Source organism: Chinchilla lanigera, unplaced genomic scaffold (genome assembly GCF_000276665.1).
Source record: "Chinchilla lanigera isolate Chin_1 unplaced genomic scaffold, ChiLan1.0 scaffold00070, whole genome shotgun sequence".
NCBI classification, from domain to species: Eukaryota; Metazoa; Chordata; class Mammalia; order Rodentia; family Chinchillidae; genus Chinchilla; species Chinchilla lanigera.
The window spans coordinates 11,367,082-11,386,063 of record NW_004955471.1 but is presented as its reverse complement, the minus strand read 5'-3'; the positions used below and the strand labels follow the sequence as shown (position 1 = coordinate 11,386,063).

The 18,982-nt window shown below is 41.6% G+C and overlaps 1 protein-coding gene across 1 annotated transcript in view; it reads left to right on the top strand.

The window, feature by feature from the left end:
* Positions 1-18,746, top strand: part of Gucy1a3 (guanylate cyclase 1, soluble, alpha 3) — a 54,882-nt gene extending 36,136 nt beyond the window's left edge. Inside the window, exons 6-9 of the mRNA XM_005400950.2 lie at positions 739-1,224; positions 5,743-5,886; positions 11,577-11,731; positions 16,219-18,746. Coding sequence (XP_005401007.1) covers positions 739-1,224; positions 5,743-5,886; positions 11,577-11,731; positions 16,219-16,420 — 987 coding nt within the window. The 3' untranslated portion in view covers positions 16,421-18,746. The remainder of the gene's footprint in view (positions 1-738; positions 1,225-5,742; positions 5,887-11,576; positions 11,732-16,218) is intronic.
* The last annotated feature ends 236 nt before the right edge of the window (positions 18,747-18,982 follow it).

Genomic DNA, 18,982 nt, shown 5'->3' with positions numbered 1-18,982 from the left:
AATAATAAAAAATAACTGGGTGTGTAACTCAGTAGGAAGACCGCACTGTTCCCTGCACGTCCAGTTCAAGCTCCAGTACTACCAAAGGAAGAGAAAGAGGAAGAGAAATAGAAACAGAAGGCAGAGGAGCAGGAAGAGAAGGAGAAAAGAAAGGAAACAAAGAAAGGGAGAGAGAGGGAGTGATCAGGGAGGAAGCAATAAAGACTGTGTTCTTTTTTTCCTTTTTTATTATCCGTGTTTGTGATACATGATGAATACATCTGTCGTGGGGAATTGTTAAGCCTCGTATCTCATCTTAGTCTTTTAATTCCCCATCTCCTTCCCCTTCCCCCATCCCTAGATTGCTTTCCATCTGCAACAGATCTACCTTTCTGATTTCATGAGTACCATAATTTACACAAAGAACTGTAACTCCAGATGAATTGAGTGATAATATCGAAGGACCGTGGGAGGGAGGGCACGAGCGTGCTGCTCACAAGGAAGCCTGGAAGCGAGAGTGCGCCGCACTGTTCGCTGCACGTCCAGGTTTCTGTTTAGGGCGCATTCCAATATAATCTTCCAGTGTCTGTGTGCATTTAAGAGCGCACAGCAAATCGAATGGTAAGAAAGCAAGTGGGAAAGAAGTAAGAGTTTAAACACACAAAAGCATTAGCCTTGTGTTCGGTTCCTCTCTTTTCATCTCAGAAAGGTGTTGGAAACTTGAATGAATCACAACGATTAGTCTCCTGTGCTTTGCAGGTGATGGATCTCAAAGGCCAAATGATCTACATTGTTGAGTCCAGCGCAGTGTTGTTCTTGGGCTCGCCCTGTGTGGACAGATTAGAAGATTTCACGGGACGAGGGCTCTACCTGTCCGACATCCCCATTCACAACGCACTGAGGGACGTGGTGCTGATCGGGGAGCAAGCGCGCGCACAGGACGGCCTGAAGAAGAGGCTGGGGAAGCTGAAGGCCACCCTGGAGCAGGCGCACCATGCTCTGGAGGAGGAGAAGAAGAAGACGGTAGACCTTCTGTGCTCTATATTTCCCTGCGAGGTGGCACAGCAGCTGTGGCAGGGGCAGGTGGTGCAAGCCAAGAAGTTCAGCAACGTCACGATGCTTTTCTCGGACATCGTGGGGTTCACGGCCATCTGCTCCCAGTGCTCGCCGCTGCAGGTCATCACCATGCTCAACGCCCTCTACACTCGCTTTGACCAGCAGTGTGGGGAACTGGACGTCTACAAGGTAAGGCTGTCCCCCCTGTCACACAGAGGAGAGGCTTCCTCTGCGGGTCCTGCAGGCCACGTCCTGGGAGCAAACACTGTGCGTTAATTATGTGGGTGTTCATCAGCTCGAGACCGAGCTAACTGTTCCCGGGAAGGACCACCGCATTTCTTCCCAAAAAGTCGGCGCAGAATGCAGGGAGGACAGGCTGAATGGAGGCCTGGAAGAGGTAGACACTTAAATCAGTGGAGCAGCCGCTTCATCGTGGAAACAGCAGGATCATTAAGCGTGAGGTAATCCGAGGTCTGAGTCATGTAGGAAAACTTTAGCCTTTGTATTTGTAAAAGTAGAGGGATGTGAGACCTATAAAATTGTCTCCAAATAGATGAATACAGAGTTTGTATGATACTTTTCCTTCAGTTCCTATTAATCAAAACCACCTTCACAGGCCATGGTTATAGCCTAGCCAAGGGCAGAAAATGGGAACAAGGGAGGTTTGTCCTCAGATTTCATCCTGTCTTGCTTTGTACACTGAGCAAGTGAAATAAGCTTCCTCATTGCTCAGAGAGAGGGACAGCCCACCCACAGCATCTACATGCAGGCAGAAAATGGTACATCCCACAATTCCAGTAAAGAGGATTGTTGCAAAGATTCCGATAGGTGATGGAATATATGGTGGTGATGAAAATATATGGTGAATGTTTTTTTAAAAAACCCTAATTACCATTCGTCCCCCTCCCCCTCATTTTGAACACACTTAGCCCATCCTTGTTAGCACTTTCTGAAGTATTTCTGTAAGATCTCTTTCTGGAGTGTCTTTACAAGGTGTGATTAAAGATTCAGTGAATGTAGCTGCTAAGGGCTGTACAACAGAAACATAGGTTCACAGAAACATTTTGATGTGTCTTCCTCCACCTGATTCACTGTTTCTGGCACCGTGCCACTTCTGGCTCTCCCCAAAGCTAAAAATTACCATGAAAGACGAAGTTTTGGAGTCTAAACTGGACAAAGAGGCACCCAGGCTAGCGCAATCGAAGGCGAAAGGAAAGAGGATATAAAAAACTGTTAGAGAATGATGGGATTTGAAGTGAGGGGGGGTATTTTAAGGAGCATTAATGGCAATGTGTCCTTACTGTAATAAACTTTCTTTTTTACGTTGCATTGTACTTGTCAGTCACACTTCACGGGTTATGGATCAGGCATCCAGGATTTATTGCGTACCTGTAATTAGTCAGGTATTGTTCCAAGAACTTATACAGAAGTGACTGTCCTTGATACCCAGTAAAGTTTTTTTTTAAAATATAATTATAATTAGGAAGAGAGTAAATGAAGAAATTTCAAGTACTGTTAGCTCCTTTAAAGTTAAAAGTTTTCTCTGATTTAAATTATTTTTTCTTGTTTTATAGATTGACTTTAAGAGTAAAATATTTATCATATTTGTCTGGCTAGAGCCATCTGTTTAATTTGCTGCATAATAATCTGGAATTCCAGGGTTTAGCCCAGCATGAAATATATAATTGAGGCAGAAGCAAATATATTTATGGGAATGCATAAATCCTTACATCCTTGCCTTGTTTCATTTGAGAGGCTAGGAGCAAAACCTTCCTTTGTGAACTTTCTTACAGGAAATTCCAGATGGAGCTGTGAGTCCCTGAAGGGTATCTGTGTGTATGTGTGGGGAGGGGAAGTCCATGTATAATCACATAGAAAATAATTGCCTTCTGGTCAGGGATATAGCTCAGCAGCCCAAGCGCCTGCCTGGTAAGCGCAAGGTCCTAAGTTCAATTCTTGATACCAAAAAATAGATAGATAGATAGATAGATAGATAGATAGATAAATAAATAAATAAATAAAATAATTGGCTTCAGTTGGGTGAAGTTGGATGGCCTCTTGTGGAATTTGCTGTATTTATCCATAGTCAGGTTCTGTCTTGAGAATACCTCCTTGCTCATAACTGTGAGAGTGACGTCTTCCCCACTGCACATGGCTGTGATTGCTGCCAGGAGCTGTGTCCTCCTCCGCTTGGGTCATTCTGATCATGAGCATGGGGTGCACATTCCAGACACCCGAGCAAGGGTGTCACACTCCACTCCTTCCTGAGCTGCCCCTTGGATCCACGGCACTAGAGCTATATAATCTCTCACCTTTCTCCCAGTCCTCATCCCTTCCTTCTGTTTGCTTCTTGTTCCATGTGAAAATGCTTGGGGAGAGCTGAGAGTAAGAAAGGAAGGGCCGGAACACCAAGTGGATGTCCACAGTCTGATCTGGGAGGGCAGTGCCTTCCAGGGAATGGCCCACCTTGTTTATCCCTGGCCCTGCTTGTGCCAGGGCCTGCTTTATCTATCTGTGCATGTATGCATGAATTTCCTTATTTGTCCATCTGTGCATGTTTATTAGTACGTACTCACAACCTGTCATGAGTACATCGCTCGTGGGGAGTCGGGACACACACGTATCACAGCTCCATCCTTCCTCCTTCCCCTGCCTGTCCCCTCCGTCCCCTCTCCCTCCACCCGAGGATTCTCTTTCTGTCTCCAAAAGGTCTGCCTCCTTGCTGCCTATCATTTATCTTTGATTAGCTCCTTAAATTATTTATACTTTAGGTTTCTCAAATAAGAGAAATCACGCAATATTTAACCTTCTCTGTCTGATTTATTTCACTTAAATGTGTGATTTCAAGGTATATCCATCTTCCTACAAACGGAAATTTGTAGGAAGACAATTTCATTTTCTGTCTGTCTCTCAATCTTTTGATCACTGCACTGTTGTATTCTTTTATCCATTGCTTTAGCAAACTGCTACTGTTTCTGTAGCATTTGCCAACACGAGTGGGCCGTAGGTAAGGAGCAGGAGGACGCGATCCCTAAAAGCAGGGCTCACATGTTGGGGGAGAGGGAGAGAAGGGCAGAGACAACAAGGGCCAGGTTCCTAAGTGACACGGTCAAGGATTCTTCCCATGCCGGTGAAAGATGCCCCTGGAGCAGAGAGGAGACCCCAACTCCACGTCACAGTGGCAGCAGGACTTCTCTAGGCAGACTATATGCTGAGCACCGTGATAGCTGTTAGAGGAGCCCTTTGCATTCATAACTGAGGGACAGTTTACAGGAGGCACTGCTGCCTATTCATGCTTTACCAGGCACTGGGAATACAAGAGGGAAAATAATACATAAACTCAGCTTAGATTTTTGGGAGGGAAAATAAAGATAATAAGCAAATGAGTATATTTATAGTATTTCAGTTGCTGCAATATTTAGGAGGAAAATAAAGCAGGTTAAGGGGTGAAAAGGTGCAGAAGGTAGGAGATGGCACTTCTTTAAAAGGGTGGTCAGAATAGGCCTGTCCTAACAGACTGAAGTTTCATCAGGACGCTGGGCGGAATGAGGGGTAAACCAAAGGGCTTTCTGTAGAGTCTGTTCCATGAGGAGAACTTCTGGTCGGAGAATGCTTGGTGTCTTTGAGGGATAATAGGAGGCCATTGGTTTTGGCAGAAATGCAGGCAAGAGGCAGAACTAGAAGATAAAGTCAAAGATTAGCAGAAAGACAGGTTAGGAACAACTGTGGAGCTATTATAAGGGTTTTGGTGTGTAGTATGTGTGAATGGGAAATCATTAAAATCATTGAGGTTTTGTCCCTTTCTTCATTTTTCTTTTCTCCCTTAACCCCTTCATGATGGAGGCTATGGTTAAGAAGAGTAATTTGACCTATAAATTACAGTAAATATTTAAAAAGGAAGAAAAACACAACTATTAGAACTGGAGGAATTATTTCTGGATGTAAATTAACATACAGCTTACTGGGGCTAGTATACAGGGCGATTAAAAACTGCCTGTAACAATAACGATGATGATAATGAGGATGGTGATGACGACGATGATGATACTTGGAATTTATACCACAGCCTGATTCCCAAAGCCTTTAAAGCATTTCTGTTCTTGTCTCTGGGTTTGACCTCTTGAGTTCTGACCTTTGTGACCCATACCTGCTAGGTACTTCCTGACTGTTATGAGACACCAAAAGTCCTTGAGAAAACTTGCATCACTTTTACTCTTATGACTGTTAGTATCTTAACTTTACATTAAGCATTTGTACTCTCATTAGTGGGGGCAACTTCATGCACAACAGTATTTTAATGAGGGAACTATAAAATGATATAAAATGATTCTGATATCTTAACCAATTTGTTTTGGATGCAAAGTATATCATCGGCTTCTATAAAAGTTGTTTTGCATGGTGAATATTTAAAAAGAGGTTAGGTGGTGTGGGGGGTTAGTGACAGGTCTGGAGTAGAAGTCCCCTGGTTGTTCGTTCGCAGGATTGTGCGGCTCTGCAGTGAAGAACTGATGGAAGCGTCTAATGCTGTGCATTTCCTGAGAGGGGAAGGATATCTGATTTACCCTGGTTCATCAGGGTAAATTATTCACATTACATGCTTGCTGGGCACTGGAGATTTCTGCTGTCTGATTTTTGATTTCTGCTATGACGTGTGCAGTGATTCTTCCAGCGCTTCTATTTATAACATGCAAAATACATTGTGTCTAGGTGGAGACCATTGGTGATGCGTACTGTGTGGCTGGGGGGCTGCACAGAGAAAGTGACACGCACGCTGTCCAGATAGCACTCATGGCGCTGAAGATGATGGAGCTGTCTGATGAGGTCATGTCTCCGCACGGAGAACCCATCAAGGTAAGGCAAGTGGTGCAGTCCAGGAAGTGTCGTAAGAGCAAATGTTTGTTAGTTGATTATCCGAAGAATAATGGATTCATTAGGGGTTAGCTGCAGGGAGGAAAATCTCTGACTTGTTAAAGCAGGAAATTTTCTACCAGATATTACTAAGTGCTTACAAAATCTTTGTGGGATCTGGAGAAGCCATTTATAAATTTAAAAAATGTCTGCTAAAGACATACATCAGAACCACTGCTTCTTCCTGGCCTGGAGGCTGACTCCAGAGCTAAACTCCATGGTCACAGTGAGAAGACTACCATGCTCAGAAAATTGTTGCCTCTCCTGAACAAAACTACACCTGTTAGAGTTTGAACAAGGCATGTAGGAAGCCTACACTATGACATCAGAAGATGTGGGACTAGAAAATGGACTCTCTGCTGAGCATATATTAGAAAACCCAAATATTTGCAAAACTGTGGTCACACTTGGAGCAAAAGAAGTACAAGCACAGTGGGAAGCTTGCCTTCCACACCTCATGCACATGCATCTGATTGACTAATTTAGATGCATCTGGCTGCAGGCTTCTGGTTTTTAATTTTCTAGGGGCCTTACGTGAGAATGGATGTTGAGTACAAGTCCATCAGCATTTTCCAAGGCTTGTAACATTTTGAAAATTTTAGATGAGCCAGATTCCAGAATAGAATCTTACTGCAGATAGAATTAACAGGCTAGGTATTAGTATAATAGAGAATGAATGAACTGCAGTTACATGTCCTACTCATAGCAAATCTTCCACTAAACCTTTGTAGACGGATTTTCAGTGGGTGACCTTCATACTTGGGTCCTTAAAGTAATGTAGAATCCAATCTGGTGTGTTATAAAATATAAAGAGAAGTAAAAAAAACTTAAAAACAACTATTATAATAATTAGAAGTTTAGCCTTTGCTTTCTAACCTTAGTGGAAGCTGCCTGAGTTTTGCAACTGTTTTCTAAATCTGCTGTCACGCCATGTCTTTACTGCGTGGTATTCTGCACCTCCATGGGGAGCACTGTAGTCGTTGAGGGTGCCTGAATTACTGCACTTGCAACATTTGGAATCCATTCCAAGATGGCTGCTTGGTGAGGGTAGGGTGATGGACAGCTTGGCTTAGCTGAGACTGTCAGTCACACTGTTCTACGGGGTGTTCCAGCACTGCAGTCTCAGAGTAATCACACTTTGGACAAGTGGTTCATGTCCCAGCAGACAAGACTGATGGAAGTTGCATGACCTCTTATGTAATGGTTGATACATTATGTAAACTTGAGAAGTTTAGAAGCTTAACCAAACGACTCAGCAGGGGGCCAAGGTCCTCACTTTGTAAACATCCTCAGCCTGCGAAAGTGGAGGGCACAGAGATAGTGTGAGTGCTACACGCGCCGTAGGGCAGGCAGCCTGCTTACATTGTAAGGGAGGAAAAGAGGCTTGCTCTTCTCTCTACTGCTCTTGTTGCTTTTGCTGTCTTCTGCCACCGTGAACAGTTGCCCCTCAGTCATGCCACCTGCCTTGGAGCCAGCTGATTACGGACTGAAACCTCCATAAACTGTGAGCTAAATAAAGCTTTCCTTCCTTAATTTGGGGTGTTGGAAGACATACAGTGACATTTTCACTTTGTTTTCTTAAAGAAGTGGTGTCTACCCAGTATGTAGCAGGTTTCAATTCCCCATCTCCATGGGAGGAGTATGAAATAATTTGCAGCTGTGTTTTAAAAGCATCACAACATTGAACTTTTCCAGACATAATTTTTAATTGCATTTTTCAAAAGAAAAATAAGTATGTATGCCTTTCTAATTTTTGTGCAGTAATTCAACACATCAAAGCAAACATTAAAAATATCCAGACTACTAACAGGGCCAGTGATTTCCACATAAATGAATTTCTTACTTAAAAGGTATGTGTTCTGTGGGGGAGCAGGATTAATGGCATAATTTTTCTTATTTATCTAAATGGAAGTTTTTAGATTTTTGCACTTGGAAGAATTATATATGGCTACCTTACAGGTAGTATGTGGGTAATTGTAGGTTAGTTTTACTGACCAGTAAAGTGAGACATTAAACGTATCTTCTCATGTCCCAGGATGATCCCAGGAAATGTTAGGTGGTTTTAGGAGATAGGTGTGAAACATCTCAGAGGCAGAGGGGAGGGAAATATGGGTAACAGAAGGGAGCACACTGTCACCTAAACATTGTCTCATTTAATCTATGCAACAACATAATGAAGAGAAAGGCGTGATCCCTGTTGCACAAGAGTGGTCATGTTTTTTGTGAGTCGGGATGTGGAATCTTGTCTAATCTGGCTTTAAAGCCCAGGTTTCTTCTACTTTTGTACCCTGCTGTCTCATGGAATAGAAGGAACAGAAGCTATTTCCTTTTCTTCTTTTTAAAATCCGTGCTTTTCTTCAGTGTGTCACATGTGCAAACCATTCCCCAACTCCCTCCTTGCTGGTGCCTCACAAGTGTCCTTCTACTCAGGGTTAGAAAATGTGAGTGAACTGAAGGTAGAGATGCAACCCTGTTTTGGTGCAAGTGAGAAAGTGGCAGTGAACATAACAATCAACTTGTAGTCCCGCCTTCCCTACACCCAGAAGCCTGGCGTGGGAAATGAGCTGTGCCCAAAGTGGTTCCCCCATAGAAGTCTCCCCCATAGGAGACTCCCCCATAGAAGTCTCCCCCATAGAAGACTCCCCCATAGAAGACTCCCCCAGTTCTGCATTGGGCGTCAGAATTCTAAGTCTTTCACCATTCCACATTCAAGTCTTTTTCCTGTGAAAAGAGATACATTCAGGGCAGCAAGTGCATCTTATATCTTGGGTCATTTCTTGATAAATGAGTATGAAAACTGTGGGGTTGATGCGAGGTTGATTGTGGAGGGAGGGGAGTCATGGAAAGTGGCCCTGGGAGGAATCCAAAAGACTTCGGCTTTGTGAGGAAACTACATTTACATGATAGTGATGAGATGAAAAATAAAAATGCTATGGTAGACTTGGCATAAGTTAGAGTAATTAAATGTACAGAGAGAAACTTGTTTAAAGAAGACCCAAGAGAGTGGAATCTTCTCATCCAGTTGTGCTGAAGTCATGGCCTATCTTTAGGGGTAGAAAATAGTTTTCTATTATCTTATTTTATTGTATAGTGGTTAGATCTGTAAAACCATATTCTCTTGAAGAAGAAAAGAGCCAGATTTAGCAGTCCTCTGAGTTTTGCTCTGTGAAGTAAAATTCTGACGTTAAGAATCACTCAACCCTGTATTTTATATGTGAAGACATGATCAGAGAAAAATAAAGTCATGCTACAAGTTACTAGTGGAATTTGTTGAGAATGCAAATCTTCAAATTCATAATGTAATGTTTCTGTTTGAAAATGTCTTAGATTTCATAATACAGCATCTTAAGCAAATGATTGTGGAAAGTTGGCAGCAGATATCTGAAATAAGCTGGAAAATTGAGCAGAAATGGAGTCCTCTGATTCTTAAATTACATCTAAAATACTGAGTCCATGACTTTGAATTAAAATGTATATATCTAGGAAAATTTTTCAAAAGGTCAACTAAACATAAAATGGAAAATAATGGACATGGTGTCTGTCATATAAAATCTTAACTTGCTTTTTGTAGCAGTAATTTGAGAATGTGGGTGTCCTTCAAGTCATCAAGTAATCAGATCTTCTGAAGGATCTCATTTTAAAATAGTCCATCTTAGTATCTCCCTGAATCATTCAAAACTCCTAAATTTTATTCCTGCATGTCTGCTACTGCCTTTAATAACCTAGATGGTACAATTTTATTGTTCTGTGGGTCTGGACTTTAGTGAGTGTAGGCTAGGCAGATTACAGTCATTGTTATTTGGGCTGTAATATTGTCATTTAGATATGAACTAATCCCCCAATGGCATATATATTTGTATATAATGAGATCTTGGTTTGCAGTGGAACAGTGATTAGGGGTGGGGCCTAGAGAGGAGATTGAACTGTGAGGATCCTCAATAGACTGATCCATTGATGAGTTCGTAGATGAATGAGCCATTAAGGTGGTGGGGGGCTTGTTAGAGGGGCTGATCACTGGGAGGTGAGCCTTTGGAAAGTATGTCTTCTTGGGCTGCTTGCTTTCCTCTCTGACTCCTCATTTCTCTGTCTGCTTCACTGTCATGAGGTGAGCAGCTTTCCCCCACCATGCCTTTTCACAATGATGTTTCTGCCTTGGAGCTAATAGACCATGGACTACAGCCTCTGAAACTGTAAGCCCCAAAAAATACCCTCCTTTAAGTTTTTTGTCAGGTATTTGATCACAGTAATGAAAAGTTGACTAATAGAGCAATGCAATTCCAGTTTTTTCTCTGTCCTTTTCTGCTTAGGTATTATAATTCTTTCCTCAGTTTTTAGTTATCCAGATAATGAGAAGTGTTTTGCATAAGGTTACTTTAAAGCAAAGCGTCTTTGAAATCTTCTTTGTTTCCTTTGAAATGGAACGTCATCATGTTGCTCAAGCTGCACTGACCTCCTGGGCACAGCTATGCCCGTGCCTTTCCCTTCTAGTAGCAGGCACTGCAGGCACAAGTTATGCCCAGCTTTTCAGAAACCCAGTTTAGATCCTTGGAGCCAACTTCTTTTGTCACTGTTTTGGGAAACAACTCTTGAAGTTCAGAAAGCAAAGTCTTTCTAACTTGATGCAAGAAACTGGTTTATACAAACAATCCTCAGATCCTGGTAAAGTCTCTGTGATGGCCATGAGAGGTGTGCGTGGATATGGAACCTCATTTCAGATTTCAAAAATGGATGCAATAAAGATGGTTTGTTTAATAAACTTCAGTGTGCACATGGAAGAGACTACTGATTTTGCACTGTTAATTTATACCTCCATAGTGAGGAGCGGAGGGAAGTGGGCTGGAGGGTTCTGAGGGAGGGAACAGCGTGGTGAAAGTCACAGGTAATACAGTTTTGTATTATTGCAGCTTATTAGTACCTGTGTTAGTATATAGTGTTTACACTCCTTGTGGAAAGTTGGTACACGAACATGACATGTTTTAATTCCTTTTTCATCCCCTTTCCCTCCCCCTCAACTCCACCTCACTCTTGAGTCCCTCTTTTCTGGTGCTTTCGGAGCACATAATGTTTACATTTTTGTGTGGAGTTGGTACATGCTCAGACACATCCCCATTCCCCTTTTCAATCCCTTATCTCTCCCCTCACCACTCCCCCATCTCTTGTTCTCCTTTTCCCTTGGACTGTCTGTCTCCCTACTTCCTACCATCTTATTTTGTTTTACTTCGTATTTTTACTCTGAGTTTCTCACACAGGAGAATCCATGTGATATTTAAGCTTGTGTGTCTGATCTGTTTTACTGAACTTTATGGTCTCAAGGTGCACCCACTTTCTTACGAATGACTCAAGTGTATCTTCCTAGTGCCGAGGTACTCTGTGCTGTGTAAACACCACACCGTATTTATCCATTCATCTGTTGATGGACATACGGACCAGTTCCAAACTTTACCTATTATGAATTGTGCTGACCCAGCTGTTCCCTGTCTAGGTATCTTCATGAAGAGTTACAGACATTATACTACAGAGACACGTGTATATACACGTTTATGGTAATACAATTGAGACAGTACGTTCAAGCAATACTGTCAGGTGGGACGTGCTTAACCAGGGACCATAAACATTGTTAATTTTGCTTTCAGATGAGAATTGGACTGCATTCTGGATCAGTGTTTGCTGGAGTTGTTGGAGTTAAAATGCCCCGTTACTGTCTTTTTGGAAACAATGTCACTCTGGCTAATAAATTTGAGTCCTGCAGTGTGCCACGGAAAATCAATGTTAGTCCAACAACCTACAGGTACTGATGACATTAAGCATCGGAAATCTATTGTTTTTATTTTTGTAAAATTCCAGTTTTTCTCTGTTGATTTCATTTATTCTCCATGGGTCTTGTCTTCAGTGATCTTAAAGGGAAAAGAAAAGCAATAATTTTTTTAACTCATGAACTTCATAACATATTTGTAGCCTAATGGCAATTCTGAACAGATGTCACATGTTCTTCCATAATTTTTCTTTAGAAATCATTTATTAATGATCTTAGTGTGCTTTAGGTAGTCTGATACCAGCTGTTGTACTGCAGTACAATTCTAGCATGAGACATCAGAGTTAGCATAGTTACAATCACAAGTTATAGAGCACATTGCCTAAGAAGTCTGCCTTTAGTCAGATGCTAGGTACACATTGGGGTCCTTAGGCTGCCATCCTCATGGCTTAATGAAATGGCTGTGGATTCATTTGCTCCTAAGACCTCCCATGACAAACAGTTAAGCTCCTACAACCCACAGTAGTCAAGCAGGTATCCCGCTGACCTTATAGCTTTGCTGTAAAGGTGCACAGTAGGGATCAGTAAATAAGAGACGGACAAGGTGAGGCCCAAGAGGGTTCTAGACACAAGGCTTCCTTATCTCTTCCCTTATGGGATCACAGCACATCACCCTTTTACCACATCAGTGGGTTCACCAATGAGATGGTGTACTCAACTTGAGCTTTGGGGTCTGGACTCATTGGTTTGATTATGTAGACGTGATTGATTGACTCACTGGCCTTGTTTTGTCAACACCTCTGTCCTCCTCCACGATCAGGCTGACCCAAAGCCTCAGCCTTCCAGTAATATGATTGATTTTTCTGGAATCTTTCCCCAATTCTGCATCAACTCATTAGCATAAACTCAGGGGCAATGCAAAGGAGTCATGGAAAGCCAGAGTATTCCTGTAACCCGGGAGATCCTGAGAGTTGTAGAAGATCCCTTCCTGTAACGAAGAACAGGACCCATCAAATTCCCTGTTATGCCTCTGTGTTGCAGAAGTAGATGGCTGGTAGGTCATTAAATACCTTTGCGAGCGGCTGGGGATTTAGCTCAGTGGCAAAGCGCCTGCCTGGCAAGTGCAAGGTCGTGAGTTCGGTTCCCGGTACCGGAGAAAAACCAAAACCAAAAAAAAAACAACGATACCTTTGCGTGTTTCCACAGTCTTGTGGACTAGTGGCAGTAAGTACCTCATAACCGCCTGTCTCACCTAGGAGACAGGAACTCGATCTCTAGCGTCATTCCATCTGTCTCCTTAACAACATGTGGTGGGCAGCCTGTATCGCTAAATCCTCACTTGTGGTATCACTTGTCTACCTGGAACCAGAAAACAAACCAACCATCCAGGTAGAAGTGTCTCTGTGTTATAAATTTTGTCATATTAAAAATATTAATGGAAACCGGTTAAATAACAAGATCATCTTTCAGGTTCACATGGTAGGCAAAGTATCTTTCCTGTTCTTAAAGTTAATCGTGCGGAGTGTCTTCTGTCCAGCCCACCCAGTTGATAACTTCGCCTTTCATGGCATAGCAAAAACAGCAGTGACGAGAACCACACCATCTGCGCACGGTGGCTGCCCCAGTCCTGGCTTTGCTTCTGTTGCACTGGGCCAGCAGCCCTACCTCTGCCTGCGTACAATTTTGCTCTGAACCACATTATTCCCATCATCTCCTCAAGAACTGTCCTACTTAAAGTTGAGTGCTTTCTGTCCCTGGTCAGTTTCTCTTGCATGTAATGATTGTTGCTGGTAGAATACAAGCATGTCTTGCTATAAAAGCTCTTCGAAACATGAAACTCCTTTATTTCCAAGTCTGTCTCCTGTTACCACCTTACATTTTGGCTTCTTTACTCAGCAGAACTCAAGGGAATTACCAAGCCTCACCATCTCTATTTTCTCCACCTCTTTCTCGCTCTTGCACAGCCCGGAAAGTGCTTGTTCCTCGACCTCAGGGCAGGGTTCTTTCCAAGGTCGTTAAGTACCTGGCTGAGATCATGGTCACCACTTCCATCTTCCACACCTTCTCAGTAGTAGCTGAATAGGCTAAGCAGGGCATCTTTCCTTCAGACAGCTTCTTACTTAGGTGTTTGGAAGCCACGCCTGCATGGTTTTTGCTTTATCCCACGGCTTCACTGTCTGAGAGTCCATTGTTTCTGCTCCTTCTCCATCACACCTTGGAATGTTCCAGTCACAGTGCTGTCGCTTTTCTGTGAGTGTCCATGAATGGCTGTCTTGCTGGGGATGGAGGTGTACACCTGTAGCTCCAGTCACTCAGGCAGCTAAGGCAAGAGGATCACTTCCACCCAGGAGCTCAAGGGCAGCCTGGGCAACACAGCAAGGTCGTGTCTCAAGAAAAGTAAATTAATTAAATTGAATTTAAAAATCGACATTCATGACTCTCACATTTTATAAAATTTCTAGTCCATCCCATAAGTCTCCACAGAGCTACGACTAATTAAATGACTAATTGATACATTAATAGTAACTTGATTGAATGAATCCCACACACTATACCCTGACAGAATCCACTTCCCACTCAGCTAAGTTCACCGATCACCTTAAAATGGCACCACGGTCAGCATAGCTCCTCAGACCCCAAGCCATGCATGCACATGCCTTTCTCTCTCCACTTGTGCCCACATGGTACAACCAGAGGGAGCTGAGGTCACCTCCCTGCTGCTATGGTCCACCCAGCCCCCACTCCCTCGTTCTTCTGAACTAACGCCAGGTCAGCCCTCCACTCTTTGCACTGATGTTCGTGCACGGGTGTGGCGTAGCTTTCACTCCTTTCGTGTGTATTTGACTGATCTTTCCCTTTACCCTTACATGGGAATTACTTACATTTTATCTGAAGGGCAAGCAATAATTAACATGTTTTATTTAGACAAGAAATAAACACTATAAAGTACTATTAATGACACGAAGCCAGAGAAGGAGACTTCTATCACTCAATATGTCTGTGTATTTCTATGACTTATTTTGAATCTTCTCAATATTATGTTTTGTGATTACTGTAAATTGATCAAACGTTGATCTAATTCACATAAGTCTAGCTCATTCACTTTGAGTATTCCTCATGTGGTGCTTTACCAGAAAATTACCTTTGAGGGATGAGAGATCAAAGAAAGAACCTCATATTTTTAGCATTTGCCAATTTCTGTGGTGTTAGCATATGCCCACTCTGGCAGGTTTCAGGCCCTGGATAAACTGTTTTAACACTAGGTTCCAAACCACTGCGAGTTGACTGTAGCACGTCACTATACAGGCATGCTGTACTTGTTGCACAATATGTACTCTAGAGTGTGAGAAGCCAAAGTCTGCCATCTACCCACGGTGAGTTAGAGTCTGTCAACCAAATTCTGTACCTCTTAAACAGTAGCTACTCAAAAATACTCACGTTTGTAATGAAACAATAATTTTATTTTGTGGCCTACATTTTCATTGATATGTTGATAAAGATTAGTTATAAGAATACTTACAAGTAATATTCTACTCAGAGACTCCTTCCTGACACGTGTTTCTATTCAGTTTGTTTCTCAGTACCTAGGAAATCATCACCGAACCAAAATATAATTCAACACCACCACTCATGTCATTTACACATGACACTGTGGCTGCTAAATAACAGGCCATGATCTGCTTGAGCAGAAATGATAAGTAATTTTCTTAGAAGCTGGTTTAGAGCTCCGGGTTATTTAACATTTTTATCCCTGGCCTGAATAGTAGATTAGCGAGAATCCTTATTAAGTTCAAATTTGATATAAAACTGGGAAAGTAAATGGGAGACAGAATCAGTAACTTAATCAGTAAGACTTGAATTTAAAATGTGTTTTGCTTAATGGACAAGTAGTAAGTAACAAATAGTGAAATTTGATAGAGAGATGAGTTTTAGAAGAGAAATGCTACAAATATGTACCAAAAAGTAAGTCGAGTCCAAATATAATTAATATATATAATTAATATATAGTATAATTAAATCTTATAAAAATCTTATAAAATTTCTATTGAAATATCAAAAAGGCATTTTCACATCATTTTTTTCACAAATTTTTACCCGTAGCATCTTCTTAGTACACAATTTCTAAATTGTTATAAATGGACCAGTGACTGACCACTTTCAATTAGAAAGCTTTATTCTGTTGCATTACAGGAATATGTGGGATTTATTCTCACTGGACCATTAGTAGACATCAGGGTTATTTTATTTTTGTTATTTTTTAAATATTGTGAATTTTACTGTTGTTTAGATTATATCTTTACAAAAATGTTTTGTAGCTATTGATACTATTTGTAGACATATTGTTACTGTGGATTTGATTCTTCACTGCAGTACTTCGAGATGTGTGTTAAAGTCAGGAAAGTCTGTCAATCACAACTGTAGCGATGGGGTTAGTGATATTCATTCGGTTATGTCGCTTTCTTTTCCCAAGTGATCATTTCTGTTAGTATGGCATTCTAATCTTTTTATGTTCATCTTTTCAGATTACTCAAAGACTGCCCTGGCTTTGTGTTTACCCCTCGGTCCAGGGAGGAACTTCCACCCAACTTCCCCAGTGAAATCCCCGGAATCTGCCATTTTCTGGATGCTTATCATCAAGGAGCAAATTCAAAACCCTGGTTCCAAAGAACAGATACTGACGGCGGCAATGCTAATTTTTTAGGCAAAGCTTCAGGCATAGATTAGGAAGAGACGCGCTTGTTCCTTCGTCTTTGGGGTCCAACTCCTTTGAGGATGTGTAGAACCTCTGAAAGCACTTTAGGATGATGGAAGGCTCGTGAGCAGCATTAACATTTTAGGAGTGAACTCACAGTTTACTCTCCCAGTTAACGTGACAAAAATGTATTCACTTCACTTCAACTTTTCTGTCTAGGGGAAACCTCAGAATGTGACTTTGGGGGCATATTCTGTTCTGTAACAACCACTTCCTGCCGCGCTCAGAATTCAGCATCGTGTACATACACCGGGTCATCGTCCTCAGCTGTGCGGAGTGGCTGGTCACCCACTGTCGCATGCCAGGTGCAGTGGCGTGGTTCCTGGAGTGTGGTCCTGGTTGTGTGGCCGTAGAGAAGCTTTGCAGTAGAACCTGCAGTGCTCAGCACTGTCAGTTCTTTCTCTCTTAACTCCACAGTTCATTTTATTTCCTCATTTAGCAGTTAGCATAAGTAACAAAGTAGGCTGAGCTATTTTTTCCTTTTTTCCTCTTTGTTGTTGTTTTTGCTCCGTTTTTAGAAAATAAGCAGCTAGAGGTTAGATGCAACATGATATAAAATAGTACTTCTGTAAATGTCAAAGAATAGTATCAGTTTTAAAGTTAAAAATATTCTCCATAACACAATGTGTCATAAAGTAAATATATTCCTTGTGTTGACATTTACTATTCTTTGTTCTCCACATGGTAAAGCCCGTTTCAATTGACGTTAGCAAGTAGATTCCTATTAGTCATTTAAGAATCATAATTGTAAAAATATTCAGGATAAAAAAGGTTTATTGGCTATGTTTAAATGCAATAATATTCTAATTTAATTTAGCCAGAAGTGAAATGGGATTAAAGTATCCGTCCAGGAAATGTACCATAAGTTAGAACAGTAAAGCCTTCAAATATACACACACAGGTACAAACACACAGAGAAAATAATTTGGACCTCTTTCACAGATGTTCTGCACTGCCATTCTGAGCCATGTAAGTTTTTAAGAAGAAAATCTAATTCCAGAAGTGAAAAATAAGACTGTATCATTTTTCTTAAATACTATGCTGAACATTTTCGTGTGTGTGTAGGTACCAGGAATCAAGATTTTGTGTTAGTGAGTAGATATCTGTGAACTTTTTAGTTGAAATATCTTGATAGTATCCTCGAAAGAGACCACTAGTGGTGGTAGAAGTGAGACAAATTTCTGAACATTTTTCTGGAGCTTGCACCTTCCTTCCCTCCTTCCTTCCTTCCTTCCTTCCTTCCTTCCTTCCTTCCTTCCTTCCTTCCTTCCTTCCTTCTGTCACATGCTGGTTCCATGCGTGGAACTTGGGGCTTTGTACAGACCAGGCAAGTGCTCTATGACTGAGCTGCAACTTCAGCCCTGAAGTTTGAATTTTTATGTTAAATGATGTCAATCTAAATTCTTTTTTAAAAATGTGCTGTTTGGTTTTGGAAATGATTTGATTTTTAAAAGGATCAAATTTAAAGCAAGAGAAAGATGAACATTACAGTATTTAAATCAGTGTTAGCAAAACCGTAGATGTGCTGACTTATTCGGAGTTCTGTGACTGTCTCTGGTAGTCCCAAGCTAGCCATGATGTCATCAGGAGTAATAATCACTATTAACTGACCTCTAGCCTCCCAGGGTACTGTTGCAGAGATTACAATGATTACTAAGCAACACAGGTACTAAAAGATGAGATGTGTTTCATTACACACTCACCTTGTAATTTCGGGGTACCATAGCCTTGGGAAAATATATTTTCACTCCCACAGTGATAAGTTAAAATATTTATGAGGAAAATCAAAATATAAATACTTTTTTGGTGAAACTGAACCTTTATTACAAGTAAAACAATTGGAAATATAGGATATTAGAATGCATATAATAGAATGCTGTCTTCATCAAATGCATGTTTAAGCAGACCCCAACTCAGTAATAGATTACGATCTGAGAATTCAGAAGTACCTTTCGGGCTGGAGTGCGGCCCCTGGCTGACCGCTGGCCTGTACGGGCTTGGTTCCCAGCACCTGCTGAAGCAGACGGTACCTTCCGTGTGTATCTCATGTACAACCACACGCAAAGACGAGAACAAATGGGGAAATGTATATGATCTGGGCAAAGAAAGCTGTCTGAGAGTTCCTTGTACTATTCCTGCATCTTTTCTATAATTTTGGCATTTTATCTAAATAAAAATTACCAAAAAATTGTGTTTTCCTAGAGAAATTGTGTCATCTGTGCCAGGTTCCCCAGCATAGCCTACAGAGGCCCATGCATTATGAAAAATGAAAATAAAAGAAGCAGCGAAGCTGGTTCATTGGTGTCTGCTCTTTCTCCAACAGTTTCAAAGCTACTAGATGGGGGAGCTGTCAGATCTCAAAGGAAGAGAACGATGGGATTAGATAAAATTTTGAAAGCCAATTTCTAAAAATGCATTCATAAGAATGGATGTGCATTGGCACGGATGGCTATGGACGTGTGTCTAGATTCCAGAGGAAAACGACTCACACTGATCCTGTGTGGCCCTCACCCCATCTCTCCCTCCCATTTTTC